We start from the raw sequence: 22,877 nt of genomic DNA, 5'->3' as shown, positions 1-22,877 counted from the left end.
CCTCTCATGTTTCCCACATGTGAAGTTGCTGCAAAACTTCATTTAGGGAAGGACAAGGTAGGATATACCATCTGCCATGGTATTGCACCCTACTTTCGAAATAAGCTGCCTCGTCAGTGTGCATTTCATAGTTGTTTCGTTTGACGAGTCACTCAACGAAGTGACTCAGAAGCAACAGATGGGTGTGCTTATCCGATATTGGGACGTCACTACCAATGGCACTGTGAAGACGCAGTCAGGTTCGGATGCAGGAATTTCTGGAAAAGGGGGGGGGGGTCAGGTGTTGGTCAGCGTACCACATGTGTAGGAACACCCCCCCCCCTTCCCCCCTCCTTTCCCCGTTTCCACGCCCTAAATTTTTCACATGGAGAAATTAAGAGGGTCAGGACATCCGGACCCCCCTCTAAATCACCCCCTGGACGCAGTACCTCACTTCGTGCTTCCTGGGCCACATCCATGTGGAGGACCTGGTATCAGCATTCAGGGAGGCCGCAGAACCATTCAAGAAAGCGAAGATACTACAAGTTTCCACGGATGGTCCAAATGTAAACTTGAAGCTTCTAAAGTCGCTGAAGGAAGAACTGAAGGAATCGGACGAGAGCCACGATATTCTGGACATGAAAAGTTGTGGGCTGCACAAAATGAATGGTGCATACAAGGCAAGCCATGCTGCAATTGGTTGGGATGTAGTAGGATTTCTTTACAGTAGCCACAACCTTTTCAAATTTGTGCCTGCTCGTCTTCCCGATTACGCCAACTTCACCGGGAGCACACTATTTCCTCTCAAGTTGTGCGCAGTAAGGTGGCTCGAAAATGGCAAGGTCATCACCAGGGCATTAAGGGAGGATGTGGGGAAGAAAAATAACTTTTTTGTTTTTAAAGTTATTGGCATGAAACTTGCAGACTAGGTTGGTACAGGGGCCCTAACAACCACTGCAATGTTTCACTCAATTATGCCTGTTGGATTTCGAGAAACACGAGTTTCTATGTTTCTTTGTTTTGCCGATCCCGAGATATTTTTGGAGCACAGTAGCAAAGTGAAATTAACTGGACAAGTGCTTGAATATATACCAAAGGGGGAGACAGAGCTCTTTTTATAAATTTCCTTCTGGAACGGCTTTAGTGAAAGTTTGAATGTTCATGTTACCAAATTTGCAAATAAATACAAAGACATTTTATAACTTTAAAAAACATTTTACACTTTATTGCAGAAACTGAGATTGTCATGCCCTTCTAGCACTCTCTGGCACCAAAATAAAAAAGACTGCATACAAATCGAGCCACTAGTTAAGAAAATATCAATGGCAGAAACAGTCACGGCTCAAGAAAATGCGTTCCTGAGAAAAAGAGTCCGAAAGTTTGAGGCACGGCAATAGTGTCAGAAGGAACCCGCAGCATAGTCTTGTGTGCTGCGTTGCAACGTCCTCTTCTGGCGTGCTTCGGTTTTTGCACTGTGGCGTTTGGTGGCCTTGTGTAAGCGGAGGGAGTCCTTCTCCGAAGCCCGCCGGAGAGCCAGGTGCGCAGGCTGCAGGTTCATGGCACTGGACATCTCTAGGTGTGCCCTAGCGCACCCAGCATTAAACCTGACGACTGCCTCGTGCAGCGCAGTCTGTACAGACACCAGTGAGGCGTGCTGCTCCTTTGGCATCAAGGCCCACAATACGGAGTGGAAACTCTCTGCAGCATTTTGCGTCTTGGCTCCCAAGCAGCGTTCAAGAAGCGATGTCTGCGACAGACGCTCATACACAGGCAACATGGCTTCAGCAACGTAGTTGGGGAGGCTGTACTTGTGTTTGGGTTGTGGCTGTCCCTTTGCCTCGGCGACCTTGTTCCGGCACCAAGACTCCGGTCCTCCTGGACAAAGGTTGTGCTTTGGATCTTCATCCGTCGAAGTCACATGGTAATATGTGGCCATCACGGCTCACTTCATGGCTTCCACATCGTTACTATGGCTTCTGATGGCCCATCCGTAATACCCAGTCAGCCTCTCAATGAGCACCTTTGTGAGGCGGCCCTTTCCTCCAAGAGGCTTGTTGCTGTTCTGCAAGAGCTTCCGCAGAGCAGTCCCCATACGTTTTTGTACATGGTTGAGGCACTCCTCTTTCTTTATGGGGAGAAACCCGTAGGTCTTGTCTTCAACTAGAGCACAGAAAGTTCTGCTGTCCCCGTCAGATATTAGTGTTGTGTAGCGCAAGTCATGTTTCTCCAGAGAGCGGCCAAAAATGCGAGTGCCGCATCAACCTCCCTTTCTTCCCGAGTTTGCGTCGGTGTTTTTCTGACACTCGTGGTTCTGATGCCACTCAGAGTACCTCTCTTCTCCCGGCTTGGGTCCAGTCTGGCAGCCGTGACACAGATTGGAGAGAACCTCAGCATCTAGGATGAGGCCAGTGTCATACTCGATCACGCTCCCGACACCAACATGGGAGCTGTAGCCTCTCTTGAGCCATGTGCCATCGTAGACGACAGCAACATCGTTGGTGAAGTTGGGGTTCATTTCCCTGTATGTGCTTTTCACAGCAGCGGCTGACTCAGTGTAGATCTTCTCAGCAGTAGCTGCAGCCGACTTACTAACGATGTTTTTCAAGTGATCTTGGTAGGTCTTGTGGAGGAGCCCTCTATGTGATACATTCATTACTGCCCAGAAATCATTCAGGGCAGTCTGACCCTTGCCAATGCTTCTGATTGCCGAAATCGCTCTCAAATTCACATCAAATGCGTTGGAGTCGACCTTGCGCGGAGATGACCACGTGTGAGTCACGACTTCGCAGACGGGGCACACAAGTTCAAGCTTGACGGCAAGTCCCAGAGCGGTCGATTCCTGAATTCTTACGCCCGTCGCCGAACAGCTTTGGCAGACTGTATAGCCAAGAAGCTCATTTATAGCGTCAAGCTGCACAATCGTGAACTTCGCCGATGAGCTTGTCGCGATAGCGGGGGCTTGCTGAAGCAGCTCAAACTTCCTTTGCGTCGCGGAAACGGAGGCAAGCTTCGCACGGACGGCATTGCGATGTTCGGTTGTCGCATCAGCTTCCTCCTGTGACACGTACTGCGTCTCTAGATGAACAGTCGTGTTCTCTATCGTGGTTTGAGACGCACAAAAAACGATGTTTTCTTCGGCGGCGGCAGTCGATGAACACGCAGGCGCGGTGATCTCGGGCTCACTCCTCGCGGCGATCGTCGGGTCGAGGCTCGATTTCGCCGCTCTGACTTGTTTCATCCGGCGCTTACACGCTCCATACGCATATCGAGTCTTGCTCTTATACTTGCTCCTCCACATCGCAGAAAAAGAAGCGTGAAAAATACGCGACGCGATCGATCGAAAAATGTAAACAAAGGAGACGAGAGCAATGGAGGAAACTTGCGGATAGCAGACGACAAAAAGCGGAGCGAACAAGGAGGAACGCCGGAGAAACCGAGCGCGGAGAAAGAGAACGAGCGAGCGGGAGAGGAGGAACTTGCTCGGAACTGTCCGGAGCCTCTCGGCGCCAATAGTACAGCCCGATTTTCCGAACGCGCGCATCGGCCAATCACGGCGCCGCGCTCCTTTGGCGGGAAACCCAACGAAACGGCGTTGCCTCGAGCGTGACGCCAGTTTGAAAGGTTGCGAAAGAGAGAGCAAGAATTCACGAACAAAACAAGACCAAGATGGCTGCCGTCCGGTAAACGGTTCGGAAACTAGGCGCGCGCGAATCTGAACTCGATTTGGTTGATCGATCAGCATTTCGCGACCGCGGAAGCATCGAAAATGCGTTATTATAGGTATTTATTTGGCGTTTTGGGATTCAATACGTACAGCAGAGATGGAGAAAGGCATGAACAATCCAAATATTCAATTTTTGAAAAAGTGATTTTTTTGCGATTTTTTGCTTTTCAAGACCCGCGTCCTCCCTTAAAAGTTCTTCCAAACTTGGCAAAGTTCGTAGAGTGCTCAGCAAAGGCAAACAAACAGCCGACATGCTCCAGCTACAACGCCATTGTGAACGCAGTTGGTGATCAGTTGTTGCCGGCACAACTAGTCTTCATGCTGTCGATTGCTGAAGAACTGGAGCCATTTTGGGCAGAATTTTAGACCGACAAGCCAATGGTTCCCTTTCTTTCGACGGCACTTTATAACGGCCTACGGTCGCTGCTTGCAAGAATTTTTAAGAAGGAAATCCTCAATGCTGCGAACACGCCCCTTAAGCTACTGAAGGTACACCTGGAAAATCCCAAGAACTGTATATCTGTAGCCGCCTTTGACGTTGGGTTCGCGGCAAAGATTGAGCTCTGCAAGGCGCCCAGGCTACAACAGCTTATCCTTCTCAAATTCAAGGAAAAACTATGTTTCCTTTGTTAAGGTGTGCTCCCAAAAGGTGATGTAGAGGTCACCATTGAAGCATAAGCTAACAGGGGTGCCAGCTGCTTGGATACAGCATACGCATTGTCTTCGGGGGCTGGCTGCAAACGACTGACCCTTGCACTTGAAGTGCTTTCAGAAGATTAGTGGCTGACCGATCTGCAAGCAGAACAGGCCCATCGTTCCTATGTACAGATCTGTTCACTGGGCCTTGCACGGGAAAAACTGAAAAATTTTGACAGGAAAGAATAGAGGCTGGACATCCTGTGGCTAGATCTCTGCTCGCATGATTGCAAGGAGCTGCTGTCTTTCATCAAGATCATCCTATGCTTGTCTCACGGCAATGCTGCCGTAGAAAGAGGCTTCTCAGTCAATGAAGAGTGCATTGTTGAAAACTTGAAAGAAGAATCGCTCATAGCCCAGCGAGCGGTGCACGACGCTGTGTTAGCAACAGGTGGTGTGGCCAAGGTTGAAATTACTGACAAGGTTGTGCAAATGGTTCGCAATTCCTACGGCGTCTTTCGAAAGAAATTGCAGAAAAAGAGGGAAGAAAGTCAGGGGGAGTCAGGGGTTTAGAAAACAAAAAAAGAGTGGCCGCTCTTGTGAAAGAACTAGAAGAAAAGAAGGGAAGACTATTAGTGAATCACTAATGGAGGCCAGTCTCCTGCAAGCAAAAAAAAATTCCGAGAACACCTAAGCACTTTTTATGAGTTGTGAATGCGAAAGCATGAATGTTGTTCTTCCGCTCTCTTCGTTCGTCTGCAGCGTACTGGCATGGACGGCCATGTTTCACTACTGCCGAGGTAGCGGCCAACAGCCGAGCGTGCGCACTCTCGTGAAGTGGTTGCGCCGCGCTGCAGCCTCTCCGGAGTTTGCCCATGCAGGTTCTGCGGTCAACCGCTCCCTCTTACCGGCGGCCATTCCGCTCCATGCGCTGCGCTGCCATGGAGAGCGCTTCTCTAGTGGCGTTCCTTATAACTACGCCACACGAGAGCCAATGGGAGCCTCATTCCTTGAAACTATAACGTGCGCCAGACAATGGGAGTCTATCCATCAGATTTCTGCTACAGACGACAAGCTTCGCTCCATTGGCACAAGGGAAGGTGCCGTTTGGCGTGGCTTCAAAAGCTGATGACGTCGGTTCGCTCCATGGGACAGTTAAGGCTTTGGCATTAAAATCGACTCCCTTAAGAAGTTAGAGATGTGTGCTTGGACAGCCCCTGTGCAATGGCTGACACTCTTAAGCAGCAAGAGCAGATTGTGTTTGCATTAACTTTGTGCAATGTTAGATGCTGTAGTCAGATACCCTAATTTGTGCTGATTATAATTGTGCTCTATAAATAAAAAATGCCTCGTGTTGTAATGGTCTTGTATATTTAACTGCTCTGCAGTGGCCGGGGAATTTCACCTAAAATTGCCAGGGAAAGCCTGGAAACGTCGGGGAATTTCAAAATAATAATTTGCTAGACGCCCTGCTTTCAGTGTGCCATTAAAAAAAAAAAAAAAAAAAAAAAAAAAGTTGGAAAAAGTTGAAAAAGTGCTAGTTTTAGATTTTGTGATCCTCTAAACTTGTGATCGCAGGAAGGGGAGTGAATCAAAGACAACTGTTCGATCCCGTCAGCAGTGTTCGCTTATCTCCCACTGTGGTTAAGTAACACCGCTTTTTCCAAGGTCACCATTGGCCAGGACACTGCAATTACAAAAAGTGGGCTATCTTTCGGTGTGTCAAAAAAATAAATTGTGCCAAAAATAGGAGGCGGGCTATCTTTCGGGGGTCGGGCATCTCTCGGGATATTACGGTACCAAAAATAAACGTATGGCTTCATTTAGAAACTTGCTGAGCATCATCGAAAACTACTAGATAATTAAATTTTAGAAAGATTTGGAGCAAGTAAAAAGTGCAAGGTTGCGCTTGTTTAACGGGAACAAGCCTGACGAGGCAAAAACGCAGATGATAAGAAACAAAAGCGTCCGCAAGGGCGTTTTTGCATCCTCTGCCCTACACCTGTCGTGCGAGTGGTAACTCTAGCGCACCCCCGCACTTCCCACATGCTCCAAATCTTAATCAAATTTACTTATTTACGGGCTTCCGATGACGCTCAGCAATTTTTTAATATGAACCATATGTTTATTTTTACTAAATAGAAAGTTAACTAACAAATTTTGGTTAATTATTTCGCTTGTCGTGAAGATTAGTCCCCCATATTATGTCTCTCTGGCCATATAAATCACCCGCATAAACTGCACTAGTGTAACTCTCACAGTTTTTTTTGTTTAAACAAGCCTGTAAAGCAGTGGTTCTCAAGCATGGATGTGTCGGGGACCCCTTGGGGACCCACCAAAGTGATGGGGCACCCCATGCCAGTGGGGGAAGGGAAAGGTGGGAAAGGGGGGGGGTGTAAAATAAGACAAGTAATTGCAGTGTGAAAAGGCCATCCTTTACTGTTATAGACAGGACAAGTGAGAAGCATCAAGTAAAAGGATGAGGGGGTAAATAGACGGCAATGGCCGTACCCTTTATACTGGAGGAAAGCTTGTGCCACCTAGCCGGGGTCAACAAAAAAAGAAAAATTTTTTCCTATGAAAGGGGGGGTTAAAGGTTGAGGCAAGGGTTTCGCAGACCCCAGCGGGCTCACAGTACCCCATTTGAGAATTACTGCTGTAAAGGCTGTAAAACAGAACACCCTGTATTTTTTAAGAACTGGGCACAACCAGGATTAGAAAAGTGCATGAGTAATTTTAAATGGAAGGGACCGCCCCTGGACCTCTTGGCCGCTATTTCAGAGGTGTGTAGTGGTCAAAGAACCTTGTGGTCTGCCGTGCAGGTTTTGCTGGCTGCCTCAAGCAGGCTGCACAACCAGATGCTGCAGAGGGTCCTCCGGTCCCCCACGAGCTTCTTCGACGTGACCCCCTCGGGACGAATCACCAACCGCTTCTCTAAAGACATGGATGAAAGTGAGGCCACATGCGTGAACTTCTAGCCCAGGAATGCAGACAGGCATCTGCAGCGTTAGACAACGGTGTAGACGATCAGACGATCTGTTAAGGTTGGCATTATAAAGCAGAATGAGAAAGAGGTAAAAAGATCACAGGTAACCAAATGTTCATTTAGAAAAATTTTGTTTGTCATGCTTTTTTTTTTTCTATTTGTCTAAGGTTATACAGTATCTATAACTTGCATCACTGCTCTGCTGCCTTTTCCATTGCTTACAGCGTCACTTTCCTTTCTCTCGAAGATTGCCGTAATTCCTAATAAAGCTTCCTTGTTTTGTTTATTTCCTTTGCTTTTATCGCTGCCCAGAAGTGTGTCTTGTCTGTCTTCTTCTTTCTGTGGTTGTTGCTCATTCTTTCGTTTGTGTCTTTGTTCTCGTCTTCGTTGCAACTCGTCCTGTTTCTAGTATTCTCGTTGCGACTTGTCTGTTTCTAGTGGTCGTGTTGCGAGTCCTTGGCAGTTTGTTGTTTTCTTTATTTCCTTTCTTTTTATTGCAACATGTGAGTGTGTCTCATCCATTTTATCCTTTCTGCGGTTGTCTTTCATTCTTTTGCTTTTTCTTCCGTTCCCGTCGTAACAAGTTTTGTTCCTGATTGCGAGTCCTCGGCGTCTTCCCCCAGTGGACATCCGCATCCCGTTCTTCCTGGAAATGGTGGTGCAGAGCCTGCTGGCGATCGCCCTGCAGCTGCTCATCTCGGTCTTTGTCTACAAGGTGTTCTTTGTGGTGCTCGGGGCAGCCGCCGCCCTCTACCTGCTGCTGGACCGCTGGCTCAATGTCGGGGTGCGGGAGGTGAAGAAGCTGGACAACGTGGCCCGTTCCTCGGTGGTGGTCCACCTGTCCACCACCCTGCAGGGCATCTCGGTCATCCGCGTCTTCGACTGCCACAAGTGGTTCACCACCAAGTGAGTGCCCCCTTTTGCTGCCTCTGCTACTGAAAGCACAGAAAATACCCCCGGACAGCAGTTGTGTTGATATGTGTGAAAAGCAGTGTGTCGAACCGAAAAAAATACGGGTTCGGTTACGGTTCAGGTTCAGGTAAATTAATTTTGTTCCGGTTCAGTTCCGGTTCGATTAATTCGATCCGCGAACCGGTTCAGGGCGCTGAACCGGTTTGCGAACCGGTTCGGAAATTATAAATGACAAATTGCAACATCAAACTAAATTACAAATAAAACATCTGAAATCAGCACATACGAAACGGGATACATCGTAGTGTAAGGCTCAGGGATTTCTACCAGGAATGGTTTCCTTATGTGCACTCAAAGGTTACCTCACCGACGTTTACGCATTCGGACTTCATCTAATTGGGTCCGACGCAGTAGCTGTAAAATCTGCGACCTCCTTACAAACCCACTTACAAGTAGAACTCGCTAACTATCCCGCCACCTCGGCGTGTAAGCAATTGAAGGAACAGTGGGAAGAAAATACAGCTTTCTTTATTTGAACTAGCCTTCGGTAACTCAAATTAGACCCTTAAAGAAGTTTTCATTAAACAAGATACGGAATATGAAAAACACTTCACCGAACGCAACGCCAGAAGGACGTAATAGGATAAATATTAAAATAGAAGAGTTCGCTGTCTCACAAATATGTTATACTTCGTTTCACTTTCTCTGCTAGCGAAGCCAAAGCTAGAAGCGCGAGACCAGCGCTTTTTGCGTTTCTCCCCAGCTCGCGCGCTCGAGCAAAGCCTGAACGCACGGAGCTTTCGTGCTCGCGCTTCCAGCTTTGCCTTCGCTCGCACATAAGGTGAAGCGAAGTATAGCTTCTAAGTGCCTATACGAAACCGGATGCATTATTATCAAACTCCACAGCCTTTTCTTTTCTCATTCCGATGGAAGCAAGCTTCAAGAACTCGCGCGTTCTAGGAACGTGTTATGAAATGAGCACACAGCAGCATTTAGGATTTACGAGATTGTAGAAAAAAAAAATCCCGTGACGTGATTTTTTTTTTTTTTTTTGCACAGCCTTTTAATTTTTTTTCTTCCGTGCAAGCCGCGACCAGCACAATACTGGTTCCTATGTCAAGATTCATGGATGCAGCGTTTGTCAAGATTCATGGATGCAGCGTTTATATTCCTAAGACCGAGTGGAGAAGAAAAATATGTAAGCGAGGTGTGTGTCAGTTGACGGCACTTAAAACACAAATGGCATTGATAGCACATTCATTGTCAACAGCGTGTGGCCGAACCGTTTTGACATGAGCCGGTAACCGTTATTTTTTTTCCGGTTCAGTTCCGGTTCGGGTTCATCGCGATAACAATATAACGGTTCAGGTTCAGTTCCGGAAAAAATACCGGTTCGGTTCCGGTTTTCCGTTCGGTTCGGTTCCGGTTCGACACCCTGGTGAAAAGGACAACAGACAAGCGGCATGCATGCATATCAAAAGGGGTCTAGTATGTGCCATGTTATCCGTACTATGAGGAGTGCAAGTTTGTCTGCTCCTTGCACAGGGGCTGCGATGATGTCGGAACAATGAGCTCTTATTAGGTGATTGCAAAAAATAGTGGATAGACCTCAAGGCATCTCGAATTGAGGTCTACCCACTATCCTTTCAATCAAAGCCAATCAGAGCTTGGCGTCGTTTTGACTTCCCCGCAGCTCCTGCGCGAGAGGCAGACGACTTGCTCTCCGCATAGTCCGGACATGGTGTGTAACCTGTATTATCAAAGTGATAAAAAAAAAAAATTTTTTTTTAGGTACAGTGGTTGATTGGTTTTTCGGACTTTGCAGGGTCCAAAAAAACGTCAGAATAATAGAGCAGTCAGAAAAATCAGCAGATAAAAACTTGCCTTTATTGCGTCTAAGCGGGCTTAAGAAATCTGCCAATAGTGCCTTGCTCCAGGTTATGCCTCCGCTTTAGTTAGGCCACTTTCTATCAGCTTGAGAATCTTTGCCTCCTTTTTTAGAGTTATTGTCAAGTACTTCCCAGTAGATGGGGCCCATTACGTCCAAGCTAGCGTAGTCCGAGGCGACTGCAGAATGGCGAATGAATAAAGCAAAATGGTAACAACAATGATGATGATGATAATGCACGCAGCTAAAGAAAAAAAAAAGCCGTAGCTTAGCGTCGCCTAGCAGTAGGACATAGCAGATTGATGATTTTATTTTTTAAAAAAAGTTGACCTTGGGGAGAGAGCTCAAGGGTGGTGGTCACTTCCCCCCCCTCCCCCTCCGCCTCCCTAGATCCGCCCCTGACAGTCAGTTTCTCTTATTCCCAAGTAAAGCATCCTCAAGGTGGCTAGGGACTGGAAGTTTTTTTTTTTTTTAATTCTTGTTCATATTACATATAAGCTGTGCAAGCATCCCCATGCTTTTGCAGACCTATACAAGATTCCATAATGAAAAAATTCGGTGCTCCAATTCACGCTATGAAGGGTGGTTGGCCAGTGAAGCTGTAATATCACCTGCAACGTTCGCCCACTGCAGTATAGACCCTTTTTATGGCAAATGCCACCAGGCGGTGCTCCAGTCTTTGATGTCCCAGAGAACTTCCGGCTCATAAAAGAATGAACAAAGCCCACCCTACCCTAACAGCGCTGCTTGAAATGTCGATGAAACGTTTAACTACCAATTCTCCAGGTGAACGCCAAAAGAACGAAGAAACGCGAGATCTGTTAAAATTATCGAATATTCTTGTAAACCAACTTGCCTCCTCCAAGTCCTTAAATTGTCCAGCCAAGGGCCCTTGATAAATCTCCAACTTCGATGTACGTGTAGCATTTTTGCTTTCTAGCACTGGTGATATAAGCGAGCTCGACAGGCTTGCAAATATTGAGTGACCGGAAGTCGCTTGCGACGCAGGAGGCAGTTCATATTCGTAAACAGCAAAAGGGTCTATACCAAATGATTGACAAAAAAAAAGTGAATGCACTGTACCAAAACTTTTTATATATGAAAGGCTAGTGATGTCACTCCCCACGTCGCAAGCTGCCGTCTCTGTGGCAGCTTGCGCAACAGTAATCTTTACCAAGAAGCGTATGCGGTGAGCATTACATGCTTCGCATTGTTTTCAGGAGCGCCTTATCATCAATTATATGGTTGCAATGCTTGTTTTGTGCTTGTTCTTTATTGAAACGAATACTGTGCTGTATGTTGTATGCGTGATATGCACTTCAATCGCTGAAGGGTTGTTTTTTTTTGTTTTTTTTTGTGAGGACGACGACACGAAGAAATTCCAGAAATCCGACCTCTCAGTCATATACAGCTTCGCTGTAAAACCTGAGGCCTGAGAACAGATAAAAAACGGACAAGCACACATCTCATCTCAAAACTCGGCCACCGATTTTATTTGACATCGTCAGGTTTATACAATCGTTTACCCCATTCCAAGGGTACTAACCTCCTGTTTATTTCTTTTTCTGTTCCCAGTCTGTTTTTACAGCTTAAGGGCTAGGTTCCCCAAGATTGTGTCCGTGTATGTCGACACAAACCTACCTGGACAGCTACCGCCATCTATAAGCGACGGCGGCAAGCACACAACCAGTGTGGTTTCTGCCGTCGCTCATAGATGGCGGCAACCTTTCCAGCTATAATAGAAGAATGGATAGTTGGGCGCATTGGTGGGAATTCATCATAGGAAACAGTGCGAAAAACGGACGACGACGAAGAAGCGCGCAGTGTATCGAGTACAGCTCCGCTGGTCTTCCTTCTTCACAAGGGTGGAAAAGCTGAACGTTTCTTTTATTAACATCGGGCAAACTTGTTGCCGTTTAAATCTATACTTTTGGAGCTTAAAAGAGTGATCAAAAACAAAGCACAAATCTCAAAGCTAGCAAAGTATGTTGAAGAATGTAATGGGCGCAAACCGAGTTAGGAACAAACAAGTGTCCTAAAAAAGAAAAAGAATGTAATACATGAAATTCTGAGAGATAGCCCACCTAAAATCGAGAGCAAATTGGGTGAAAATAAGGAGTGGGCCAACTTTCGGTGGACAATAAAAAAAAGCTGAAAAAAAAAAATATTTAGATCATGTTTCTGTCAAGCTTGTTAGCTCAGCAAGGGGCAATGAAGCAAAGATTTCTGAACTTCCCAGTCAACAATGTTCTCTTTTATCCCGCCATAGCTAACTAGACACATTTACGCCAAGGTCATCATTGATCCCAACGTTATGATTACAGTGTAGACCGTATATAACGTATGTCGCAGGAGTCACGAAAATCCGCACTGTGAGCGGTACCGCGCTATAACCAAAACATCAATTTTTCAGGCCAAAATACAATCAGACAAGTTACCTTTGTAAAAGATTTTATTTTATGTTAGATGAAAAAAAAGTGGAAGCCGTTTACAACTCCCTGTAACACAGAATTAGAGCGCAGCTCTTGAGGAGGAGGAGGGAAGGGTACTTGGGGGGGGGGGGGGGGTCAAGTGACCTGGGGGGGGGGGTCACGTGACGATGCCGATGATGCCATCAGTGACGTCACTGATGACGTCACCAGTGACGATGATGATGCGGATTCCGATGACGTCATCAGTGACGTCACTGATGACGTCATCAGCGATGATGACGATGACGATGCGGATGTCAGTGACGTCATCAGTGACGTCACTGATGACGTCATCCGTGATAATGATGATGACGATGCGGATGCCGGTGACGTCATCAGTGACGTCACTGATGACGTCATCAGTGATGATGGCGATGACGATGCGGATGCCGGGGACGTCATCAGTGACGTCACTGGTGACGTCACTGGTGACGTCATCAGTGATGATGATGACGATGCGGATGCCGGTGATGTCATCAGTGACGATGATGTCATCGGGGAGGTCACGTGACCTCGGCGGGTCGGGTCACGTGACCCTGGGGGGGGTCACGTGACCTTGGGGTGACCTTGGGATGACCTTGAGGTGACCCTGGTTACGCCGACGCCGACGGCGACGCCGACGCTGACGCCGCTCAAGCCGGGAACGGGCCCCTAAGAGCTGCGCTCTAAAAGTGAAAGCCGTTTACAACTCCCTGTAATGCCGAATTTGAGCGCAGCTCTTGAGGAGGAGAAGGGAAGGGTACGGGGGGTGGGTGGGTCACGTGACCTTGGGGGGTCACGTGACGATTCCGATGACGTCATTAGTGACGTCAGTGATGACGTCATCAGTGATGTCACTCATCAGTGACGATGACGATGCGGATACCGATGACGATGACGATGCGGATGCCGGTGACGTCATAAGTTACGTCACCGATGACGTCATCAGTGACGATGACGTCATCGGGGGGTCACGTGACCTCGGGGGAGGGGCTCACACACGCTGAGGGGGGTCATGTGACTTCGGGGCGGGGTTCACGTGACCCTGAGGGGGGTCACGTGACCTTGGGGTGGTCACGTGACCTGGGGGAGTCACGTGACCGGGGGGGTCACGTGACCTGGGGAGTCACGTGACCTGTTGCATGCAACCTGTTGCATCTCCTGTGAGTTGCTGCATCTCAGGTTGCATGCATCCTGTTGCATCTCCTCTGAGTTGCTGCATCTCAGGTTGCATGCAACCTGTTGCATCTCCTCTGAGTTGCTGCATCTCAGGTTGCATACAACCTGTTGCATCTCCTCTGAGTTGCATGCAACGCACGGTTACGCCGACGGCGACGCCGCTCAGGCTGGAAACGGGCCCCTAAGAGGTGCGCTCTAAAACAAAGCATAGTTTGAGGAAAGTCTACTTCACCAGACTAGTACACTTCTCTCAAGTGTGTCACACATTTTGAAAGAAATGAGCGACTTTTCCCTGGTGCAACCTTTTAACGGCATCGCGGGTTGCAGACGGATGTTGTGAGCGTTCAGGACTGGTATCCCTAATCACTTTTCTCCGGTGATGAAAACGCGCGAAAATTCGCATCCTTTATACGGTACGCGCCAGTAATACCTTCAACTTGAGCACAGGCATGAAATGCTCCAAATAAGAAATCCGGGCGATGTTCGAAAACACAAATGCTTAGAAAGCACCATTGTAGTCGAAGTAAACAAACACGACGACACGGGCGTTTCTGCCGTCTTGAGAGTGCCGCCGACATCGCCGCACGAATAGGTAGATCTTTCCTTCTAGTATGTGCTGGGTTATCATAGCGACACACAACGAAAATTCACAGTCAAGGATAGCGCTTTTACGGGGAACGATGAGCGTCCACCACGCCGTCTACGTCGACGATCACAAGATTCACAACCGACGCCATGTTTGCGGATAGAAGCAGCCGGCCCACGACCGGCATGCAACGCGCGCGAACACTTCTCCTCGACCTGCGATTGGTCTGTTGTTGCGGTTGTTTCCAATCATTTCAATGCAGCGGAGGGACGCACAGCATGTGAACGACACGTGCGTGCGTCCTTCCGTCGCTACGGCAACTGAAGCCTCTCTCTTCGCTTCTCCCCACTTCTTCGAGCAACCTCCTTGCCCCGCGAGTGCCGCTTGCGGCTCGCGCCGTTATCTAGTGTCGCACAGGGAAGCGTGCTCGCTGCGAGGGTCAGTCAGCGCGGTCGGCGGGCTGCTCCAGAAACCGCACTATAACCGGTATTTCCCTTCGCGCGCCTGCATTTTAAGCGGTATGCAATTACATGGAGTTCTATGGGAGGCGAACCGGTGGTTTAAAAAAGCCGCGTTATACCCGGTCCTGCACTATAAGCGGTTACGTTGTAAGTGGTCTATCTATACTGTACTAGGAGTGGGCTATCTTTCAGTGTTTAACAGAAAATAGCAAATCAATCCAAAAATAGGGGTGAATTATCTTTCGGGGGTAGGGCATCTCTCGGCATTTTACGGTAGACAGACCATGCAAGAAACAATGCAGATTGTTAGCTGTAGAAACTCTGTAAGTTTGCCGTCCTCATTGTTGAATAAAGAAATAAAAAGGTTTTGATAACGAATCAGGTTCAGTGAAAAGTTAGTGTGGTGAGGGTGCATTCCTTTGTGTTGGTCATGCTGGAGGTTTGGGGTCACCCTGTGGCAGTCCATGTTGTTTCTTGTGTTCCTTCCTATCTTGTTGTGAGGAGGTTGGTTACATTCGGGGAGGGTGGTTGATCGAATAAATCTGACGATGGGAAATAAAATTAATAGCTGCGTGTTTTTAGATGATGTGTGCACCATTCCGTTTTTGTGTCTTTTTCCAGCCTCATTTTTTTTTATTATGGAGTTAGTTCAAAAGCTTGCCTGCATTTTTTCCTTTCACTGTGCGAGATCGTGATTTTTTTATTTTCATTGTCCAATAAAAATTTATATTATTGTTGCCTCGTCTCTTACCTCACACCCCATTGCGTCCGGTGTACAGGATGTACCAGCTGGTAAACACACACTCTGTGGCCCACATTGTGTTCCACCTGGCGTCACGCTGGTTCACCCTGCGCATGGAGCTGGTGGGCATCATCATGGTGGCTGCGGCAGCCTTCATAGTGGTCTTCACCCGCAGCTCGGTCACCACTGGCCTGGCCGGACTCGTGCTCACCTCCGTCTTTTCCGTACGTGTTTCCTGCACTTTGTACTGCGCTCTCGGTGCACCTAATCGTATGCTGCACCACTTAGAGGCCCCCTGCTTGACACAGGGGCCCTCCAGGTGCATGACATGTATTGAAAGTGATGTACTTCGCTGTTCGCATTTCATTAGGGCCCGATAATATGCGCTTTTTTCGAGGCACAAACGGAGATGGCACAGCATTTCACGTTGCATTTCAAGCACCTTCTCCCAAAGTTCTGAGTAAAGTTTAGCATTGTGTCAGTCACATACATATGTTTTGTGTTCACCTTTATATAAACAACCAGTCACCTAATCACAAAAAAAAATGAAATGAACAAAGCCTGGATCAACTGATGTGGACATATGTTTTGTGTCTCTATTTATAAACAACCGACTGGATTGATTGATGTGAAGTTACAACTAGGGTAGCCATCTAAGACACAAGAAATGAAATAAACAAAGTCTGGATCAATTGTTTTTTTTGTGTTTGTTTTCAGGTGTGCACTTTCATACCATTTATTATGAGGCTGAAGTCTGAGCTCTCGGCAAGGCTTACTTCGATGGAGAGGATTCACGAATATTGCAGGGTAATTACCTCATTTCTGAGTGAGTTCTCATGCATGCTTTCACTCGTTATCTTTTATTTCAATTCATTGTACAGAATGCAACACAGTTAACCCGTACGCACCTTCATTGCCGTGTTCTTCGTAGACGGGGTCTCGGGAGCTAGAATGGTTAGAACAGAAGGACCTGTGATGCTGAAACGCGGAACAATGAATCTATTTTGTCACTGTTTGTGCTTGATAGAACCATTAGCACCTGTGCTGAGTGTGCTAAAGTATGGTTCCTGTGTAATAAGGGATCACGCGCTGCCGTAGTGCATCATTCCAACTGCCTTCACGGTGTCGAAGTTTCATTTTGGCATCTGGAGGGCTAGGTGCGGAACATTGCTCATGAGCTCGGTTGCTTCAAGATGTCGGTTCCTTACTACACGGATCATTGTATGCCCGGCAGGATCTGCGCGAAGAGGCCCCCCAGCACCTGGCAACCAGTGGGGCACCCCCGGAGTGGCCTTCAAAGGGGGAAATTGTGTTTGAGGAGGTGTGCCTGCGCTACCGGGAGGGCCTGCCCCTGGTGCTGCGCAGCGTCAGCTTCCGTGTCAGGGGGGGACACAAGGTGGGCCTCGTGGGACGCACCGGAGCAGGTGAGTCGCCTGCCTGCTTTTCTTGTGGACCGGGCGGGCTGCGAGCACGGCTCGACTGATTTGCACTCTTGACTTGGCGAAGATGCTGGGGTCAACTTGTCTGGCAGCAGAGTGTCTTTTTAGATAGCTTCGGGAACGATGGATCTTGGTTAGTGTAACAGGGTTTAGAAGTTTATTACCCATAAATACACTCGATGGAGCTCGGCTATGATGCTCTGCTGCTCTAATCAGAACATACTGCATAGCTCCCGCTTCATTCTTCTTTTTTATGCAGCTCTTTGCACTGTCCCTTGGCGCCACCTATGGGCCAGGACGTAAGCTCTACAATGCAAGAGGGCCAATGCAGTGATGTGATTGCTGCGCCAATTGCGCCAAACTGCGCCAAAGAGCTAACCCTGCTACATCCTTCTACATTTTGCCAAAATATGGGTAATTGCGCCAAGCTTGCGCCAAAGGACCATTTTGTCGACTTTCAAAAATGAAACTAAACTGAGAACCGTAAATGAGCACGCGTGAGCTAGGTAGCGCAAGCGGCCGCCCAACAAAACATATACTGCATCAATCGTCTATCCGGTCTTGCATGGCTTTCCCCGCCGTCTCGCGTTTCACGCTCTTGTCGTCCCAAGAATCTCGTTTCGCGTCTTTTTAAAAAAAATTTCAACGATAGACGTGGGTGTGTGCGGGCGCTCCGACGTTAGTGTGCCGGGCGCCGGACATGCCGTCATGCTGTGAAACAAAACCACGTTTTTGCGCGGTGAAAATTAAGGCCCATTCACACACTTGCGACTCCTTAGAGTCTCTTAAATCTCTTAGGACGAGAGAACACGCTGGCACCATCTACGTGATTACTCTGGAACTGCATTTCACAAGAGCGAAGGTTTTGCGGGATTCTCATACTACGTATGAGAATCCCGCATTTCGTTATAGACGACCATTTCTCATACTACGTGTGAGAAATGGTCGTCTATAGCGGTGACAAAAGTTTTTGGAGCCTTGAAAGATAGGATAATGCGTGAGACAAATAGAAAATACAAGAGACAGTCAGGTTTCCACTGCTACCCGACAGATGGCGCCAGTGTGTCCTCTCGTTGTAAAAGATTTTAAGAGGTTCCAAGCAACTCGGCCTTAAGAAGTCGCAAGTGTGTGAACGGGCCTTTACTTTGTGAGCTGAAGCGCTCGCGCGACCACAGTCGCCTTGGTCGCGCGACGTCATGTGTTGCCGTCCCCACATCGCTACAGATACTCGCTTTCTAAACTGAAACGCATCGACATTCCTGTTGTTGTTTACATCATACGCTGCTACAAAAATCCCTATTTAACTCAAAGACTGGTTGGCTCAGTATTGATTATATAGGTTTCTTTCGGTGGGCTTTCTCTCGAGAGGTACCCCGGTACGTGAAAAATCTGCCGTGACAGAAAGTTGGTAAATTGAGCTAAAGCAAAGAAGACGATGTCTGCACGCTGAACCCGCACAGCGAACTTATTTGTTACGAGTTGAGTCGTTGCACAAAGCGTTCCAAGAACTTTTTGACCCTGGCTCGCGATGTCATACACCGATGCGCCCAGGTTCTTTTTTTTTTTGTGTGTGTTTAGCCTGTACCTTGCCTGCCGGTCTGGCAAGCACGTGCCGCTGGACTGTTTATAGCCATGTGCTGGACAGTTACATTTTGCATACTATTTTGGGAACCAGTTGGCGACGAAGCGGAGTGGCATGGCTTCGGTTTCAATTAAGCAGCCGCTGTCTCCGCGCGCGCGACGAAGCACGTGCAACCGCAAGCCTCCCGAAGTTGCCCTGTGCACATGCATGTGAACATGATTGCACGACAGAGGCACCATCCGGAATGTTGGCAATTCATTGTTTTACGTTTGCTTATTTTTTATAAAAATCTGGCACGTCGGGAGCCAGTAAAACAGTGGCAAGTGTTCTTTTTTTTTTTTTTAATTACTTGGCAACGTTTACAGCACTGTATACTTGCGGGATGTCTCAGCAGTAAAAACACAAGCAGCGAGTTCTGTCACAACACAACACAAAGTGCGCTTCGTTTGTCGAACACTTAAAACGAATATTTATTTTTCTAAGAATATCTGCTCCAAAAGCCACTTTTTCTGCACCGAAACACTGTTTTAGCTGCTCCAAAAGCTGCTTTTGCTGCTCCAAGACACTGTTTTTGCTGCGCCAAAGGAAACTTTTGCTGCTCCAAAACACTGTTTTGGCTGCTCCAAAAGGTGCTCCAAAATGGTTTAGGCCAATCACATCACTGCCAATGTTTAGTGGCTTTTCATCGCTTTCTTGGTCTGCACCCTCACAATAGGTTTAACTACCTCGATTTGTTTTGGATAACACGATTGTTCAATCAACTGTTTATAGCTGTGCTTGATATAACCTATTGTGCGACAGCAATACTATGCTTAGCTTAAGCTAGTTTATGCACTTGTGACTAAGGTGGAGTGATGCAGAAAATGATGGACTGTTATACGTCTAGACTCTCAAAAAGGCAAATTCGTGTATTGTGCACTTCTGGTGATCCGACAGAAATATTATAAAGCTGTGCCCCCCTCATCATTTGTCGCCAGCTCAGCTTTGAGCCTGGTGTATCATGTCACGATGGACAGGAAACCACGAGTTAAACGACATTGTGGGAGTGTTCTTGTTCTCAGGGAAATCCTCATTCCTGGTGTCCTTGATGAGACTCCAGGAGCTTGAATCTGGCCGCATTCTGCTGGACGGTGTTGACATCAGCAAGCTGGGTCTCCACCAGCTCAGGTCGTCGGTGGCAGTCATTCCCCAGGACCCGGTACTCTTCCAAGGAACTGTGAGGTATGGCTGCTCTGGTAGTCCAATGAGATAACAGATAAGGTTGTGCTCTAGATAAAGAAGAAGTTCCAACTAGGGGTTGCTAATAGATGTTTATACTAGCTTGAATAGACCAATCTGAGCAGCCTGTTTTGCTATGCCACCACTGTCGCCATGCGTCAAGGGAACTGTATAGTCTTCCCACCCGTGTGACAACCTCTCTGCGGGTCTGCACTGGCAGAGCACGAGACAGCACAAGCTCTTTTTTGCGCTACTGCCTGCCTTTTGCAGACTACAGTTATGGTGACGTGCACATATGTGTAATGCTTATTGGGATTGGTCTTTTGAATAGCGATGTGTCACCTATATCCTGTAGCCCTCACAATGAAATGGCGGACCTTGCTTCCCTTTGCACTGTGAAAGTCAAGAGCAATAGGGCACATTGAACTGTGTGAGTAAACTCTCAGCGGGTGCCAGTTCCTCGTGTTTTGCACGTTGGGCTGGTCATGCTCTGCACAGTAAACAATATGCTTTAAAAAATAGCTGTCGTTAATCCTTTTAAGGGGGGACACTATCCACAAAAAAATCTATTTAGCAAAAAAAGTTGATTTTGGAAAATGTCATATTTACATCCACTAACATCTAGAGTGTATTCCCAGGAAGTTTCATTAGTTTACACTGCATAGTGCATTTTTTATAAATTATTTTCGGTCCACTGATGCTAAAGAAAAGGTAGACATTGGAGCACTTTGAATGCATTTTTCTCCATTCCACTTTTTAGCATAAATTTCACAGTAGGAAAACTATTGTTTTGTTATTACGTAACTTGGATTGAATTTAATGAGATTATTGGGGTGAAATTATAAGAGGAAGATAACTATGAGCTTGTATCTTTTATTTTTGTCAATTTTCATGCTCAAAAACTAAAATTTTTGACAAAGGATGGAAATCTAAAAAACTGTATTTATGTTCATGTGTCTTTTTTGTCATATAAGATGGTATAATATAGGAATATAGCTCCATAGCTATCTGCTTTGAACTGTCCTGAAGCAATATATAACACATGAAAATGACAAATGTATAAGTAATTTTAAAATGATAGTTTTCCTATGCAGACATGCCCACTTTTATCTTTGAACATTTGCAATTTTTTTTGTACTTCACCCAGGTTAACAAAACTTGGCACAAATGTTCTTAACATCAACAGAAACAAGCCATGTAAATGTCATTTAAATCAGACAAGTGGTTCAAATATTAACTTTTTTGGGTAGTGACCCCCCTTAAAAGACTACTTATGCTCAAATGTTTTTAAATCTTCAAAATATGGCCTTGCATGTTTTTGCAACTTATGTGCACCTTTGTGTATCTATCAAAGTTAGAACAAATATTGTGTGAAGCTCAATAAAAACATTTTGGCTGGCATATATATTTGAGACATTTGTTAATATTTATATTTTTCTCTCTTTTTTTTTTACCAGTTGACTATCGTCCCTGGGGCTTTCATCATGCTGTTTTATAATTTATAACTGGTCAATTACTACAGTGGCTAATCCAGATCTCTATTTCAGATATAACTTGGATCCTCACGACAACAACACAGATCAGGAACTTTGGGAGGCCCTCGACAGGGCACATTTGAAGCCAAAAGTGAGTTTTGGGGATTTGCTTTCACATTCCTTTGCACTTGGGATCTTAAAGGGACACTGACCCCCTCCAGAAGCATTTTTAATTTTTTTGCCAGGCGATTTATTATGGTCTCGGAAGACTACCCAATTGATATTTTGCTCCAGAGTCACGTATATTTTTAATAAAGCCAAAAAACGCAACTGCTCGAAACTTGCGCACGGAGGTCGGAGAAGTATAGAGGAGAGAGTAAGTGGCGGAAGTCACGTGGCTAGACCCGACCGTGTGCTTCTTTTTTTCCCTCCATCTTTTTTTGGCTGCGCGCAGCAGACGACGTATGTTGCGGGAATTGTTTGCCGTGCGATTCCTTTGCAGCTATGTTTGTTCCGCTCGCTGTTCTGCCCTTCAACATGAGTTGTTTTGTAGATTGAAGAGTTGAAAATAAGTAGTGAGTGCCCAAGGTGAATTCCAATGGTCGGCTCCGAAACGAATACCCCCAAGATGTTGCGTGATTAGCTGCCTCACATGTGCCGCATTCAAAAGCGGCATTGTGCGGTGGAGTCTGCACAAGTTTCCGAAAGATCAGCAGGATCAGGACCAATGGCTGGCTGCAATTCTTTGGAATATTTACGGGCACCTCGGAAAGCGGACGCTACCCGATTTATATGCTCCTTGCATTTTGTAGAAAGTGACTACATTGAGTTCGCAGGTGTAAAAAATGGAATCCCATACCATTTAGTTTAGCGACGTTTCGTCCACATTATTTTTTTTTTTTTTAAAGTTTACTGCCGATTTCCCTCCAGCAAAGGCACTCCCGGTTCGAAATCGGGCACCACGCATTGGCCACATTGACACCTAGTAAAGAAATCATACACGTGCATATTCCAATCAAAGCAGAGATTGGCAAAATACATGCAAATATGTATCGAAATACAAATACAAAATACTTCGTCAAAAATTTATTTAATTACAAATCTAATTACATTTCCAAAAAAGCATTTAAGTACAAGATACAAATAGAAGACATCCACAAAACGGCATAAAGGTGTGTTCCAGTCTCATCTACTCCGAGTCTTTTGATGAACATATCGAGCACATGAGAGAGGTTCTGAACCGAATCTCTAATGCAGGCCTCACAATCAACCCCACCAAAGTGCAGCTGTGTAAGCGTTCCCTGAAGTTTCTAGGCCACATCATTGCTCCCGGGGAGTGTCGCCCAGATCCCGAAAAGGTAAAAGCTGTGACAGAATTCCCAGAACCAACTTGAGTGAAGCAGCTTCAGGCCTTTCTCGGGCTGGTGGGATATTACCGGACATTTATTCCTCGATTCTCGGATGCGGCCAAGCCCCTTACGTTGCTGCTGAGAAAGGATGTCCGCTGGAGTTGGAAACTTCCTCAACAGGCCGCCTTTGACTGCCTAAAAGCCCAGCTGACAGCCAATGCAGTGGTTGCCCTTCCGGACCTGAACAAGCCCTTTGTGATTGAGACAGATG

General features: G+C 46.7%; 1 protein-coding gene across 3 annotated transcripts in view; it reads left to right on the top strand.

Moving 5' to 3' along the window:
- Nucleotides 1–22,877, top strand: part of LOC8036206 (multidrug resistance-associated protein 5) — a 127,602-nt gene that overhangs the window by 86,185 nt on the left and 18,540 nt on the right. For all 3 annotated transcript variants that reach the window (XM_029991964.4, XM_029991963.4, XM_029991965.4), the window contains 7 exons: nucleotides 7,162–7,291; nucleotides 7,949–8,231; nucleotides 15,581–15,767; nucleotides 16,261–16,350; nucleotides 16,778–16,967; nucleotides 19,626–19,785; nucleotides 21,330–21,408. In XM_029991964.4, coding sequence (XP_029847824.3) covers nucleotides 7,162–7,291; nucleotides 7,949–8,231; nucleotides 15,581–15,767; nucleotides 16,261–16,350; nucleotides 16,778–16,967; nucleotides 19,626–19,785; nucleotides 21,330–21,408 — 1,119 coding nt within the window. The remainder of the gene's footprint in view (nucleotides 1–7,161; nucleotides 7,292–7,948; nucleotides 8,232–15,580; nucleotides 15,768–16,260; nucleotides 16,351–16,777; nucleotides 16,968–19,625; nucleotides 19,786–21,329; nucleotides 21,409–22,877) is intronic.

Source organism: Ixodes scapularis, unplaced genomic scaffold, assembly GCF_016920785.2.
Source record: "Ixodes scapularis isolate PalLabHiFi unplaced genomic scaffold, ASM1692078v2 PGA_scaffold1__304_contigs__length_218370807, whole genome shotgun sequence".
Classification (NCBI taxonomy): domain Eukaryota; kingdom Metazoa; phylum Arthropoda; class Arachnida; order Ixodida; family Ixodidae; genus Ixodes; species Ixodes scapularis.
The sequence above is the reverse complement of the archived record's forward strand: the minus strand, read 5'-3'. Positions and strand labels throughout refer to the sequence as shown.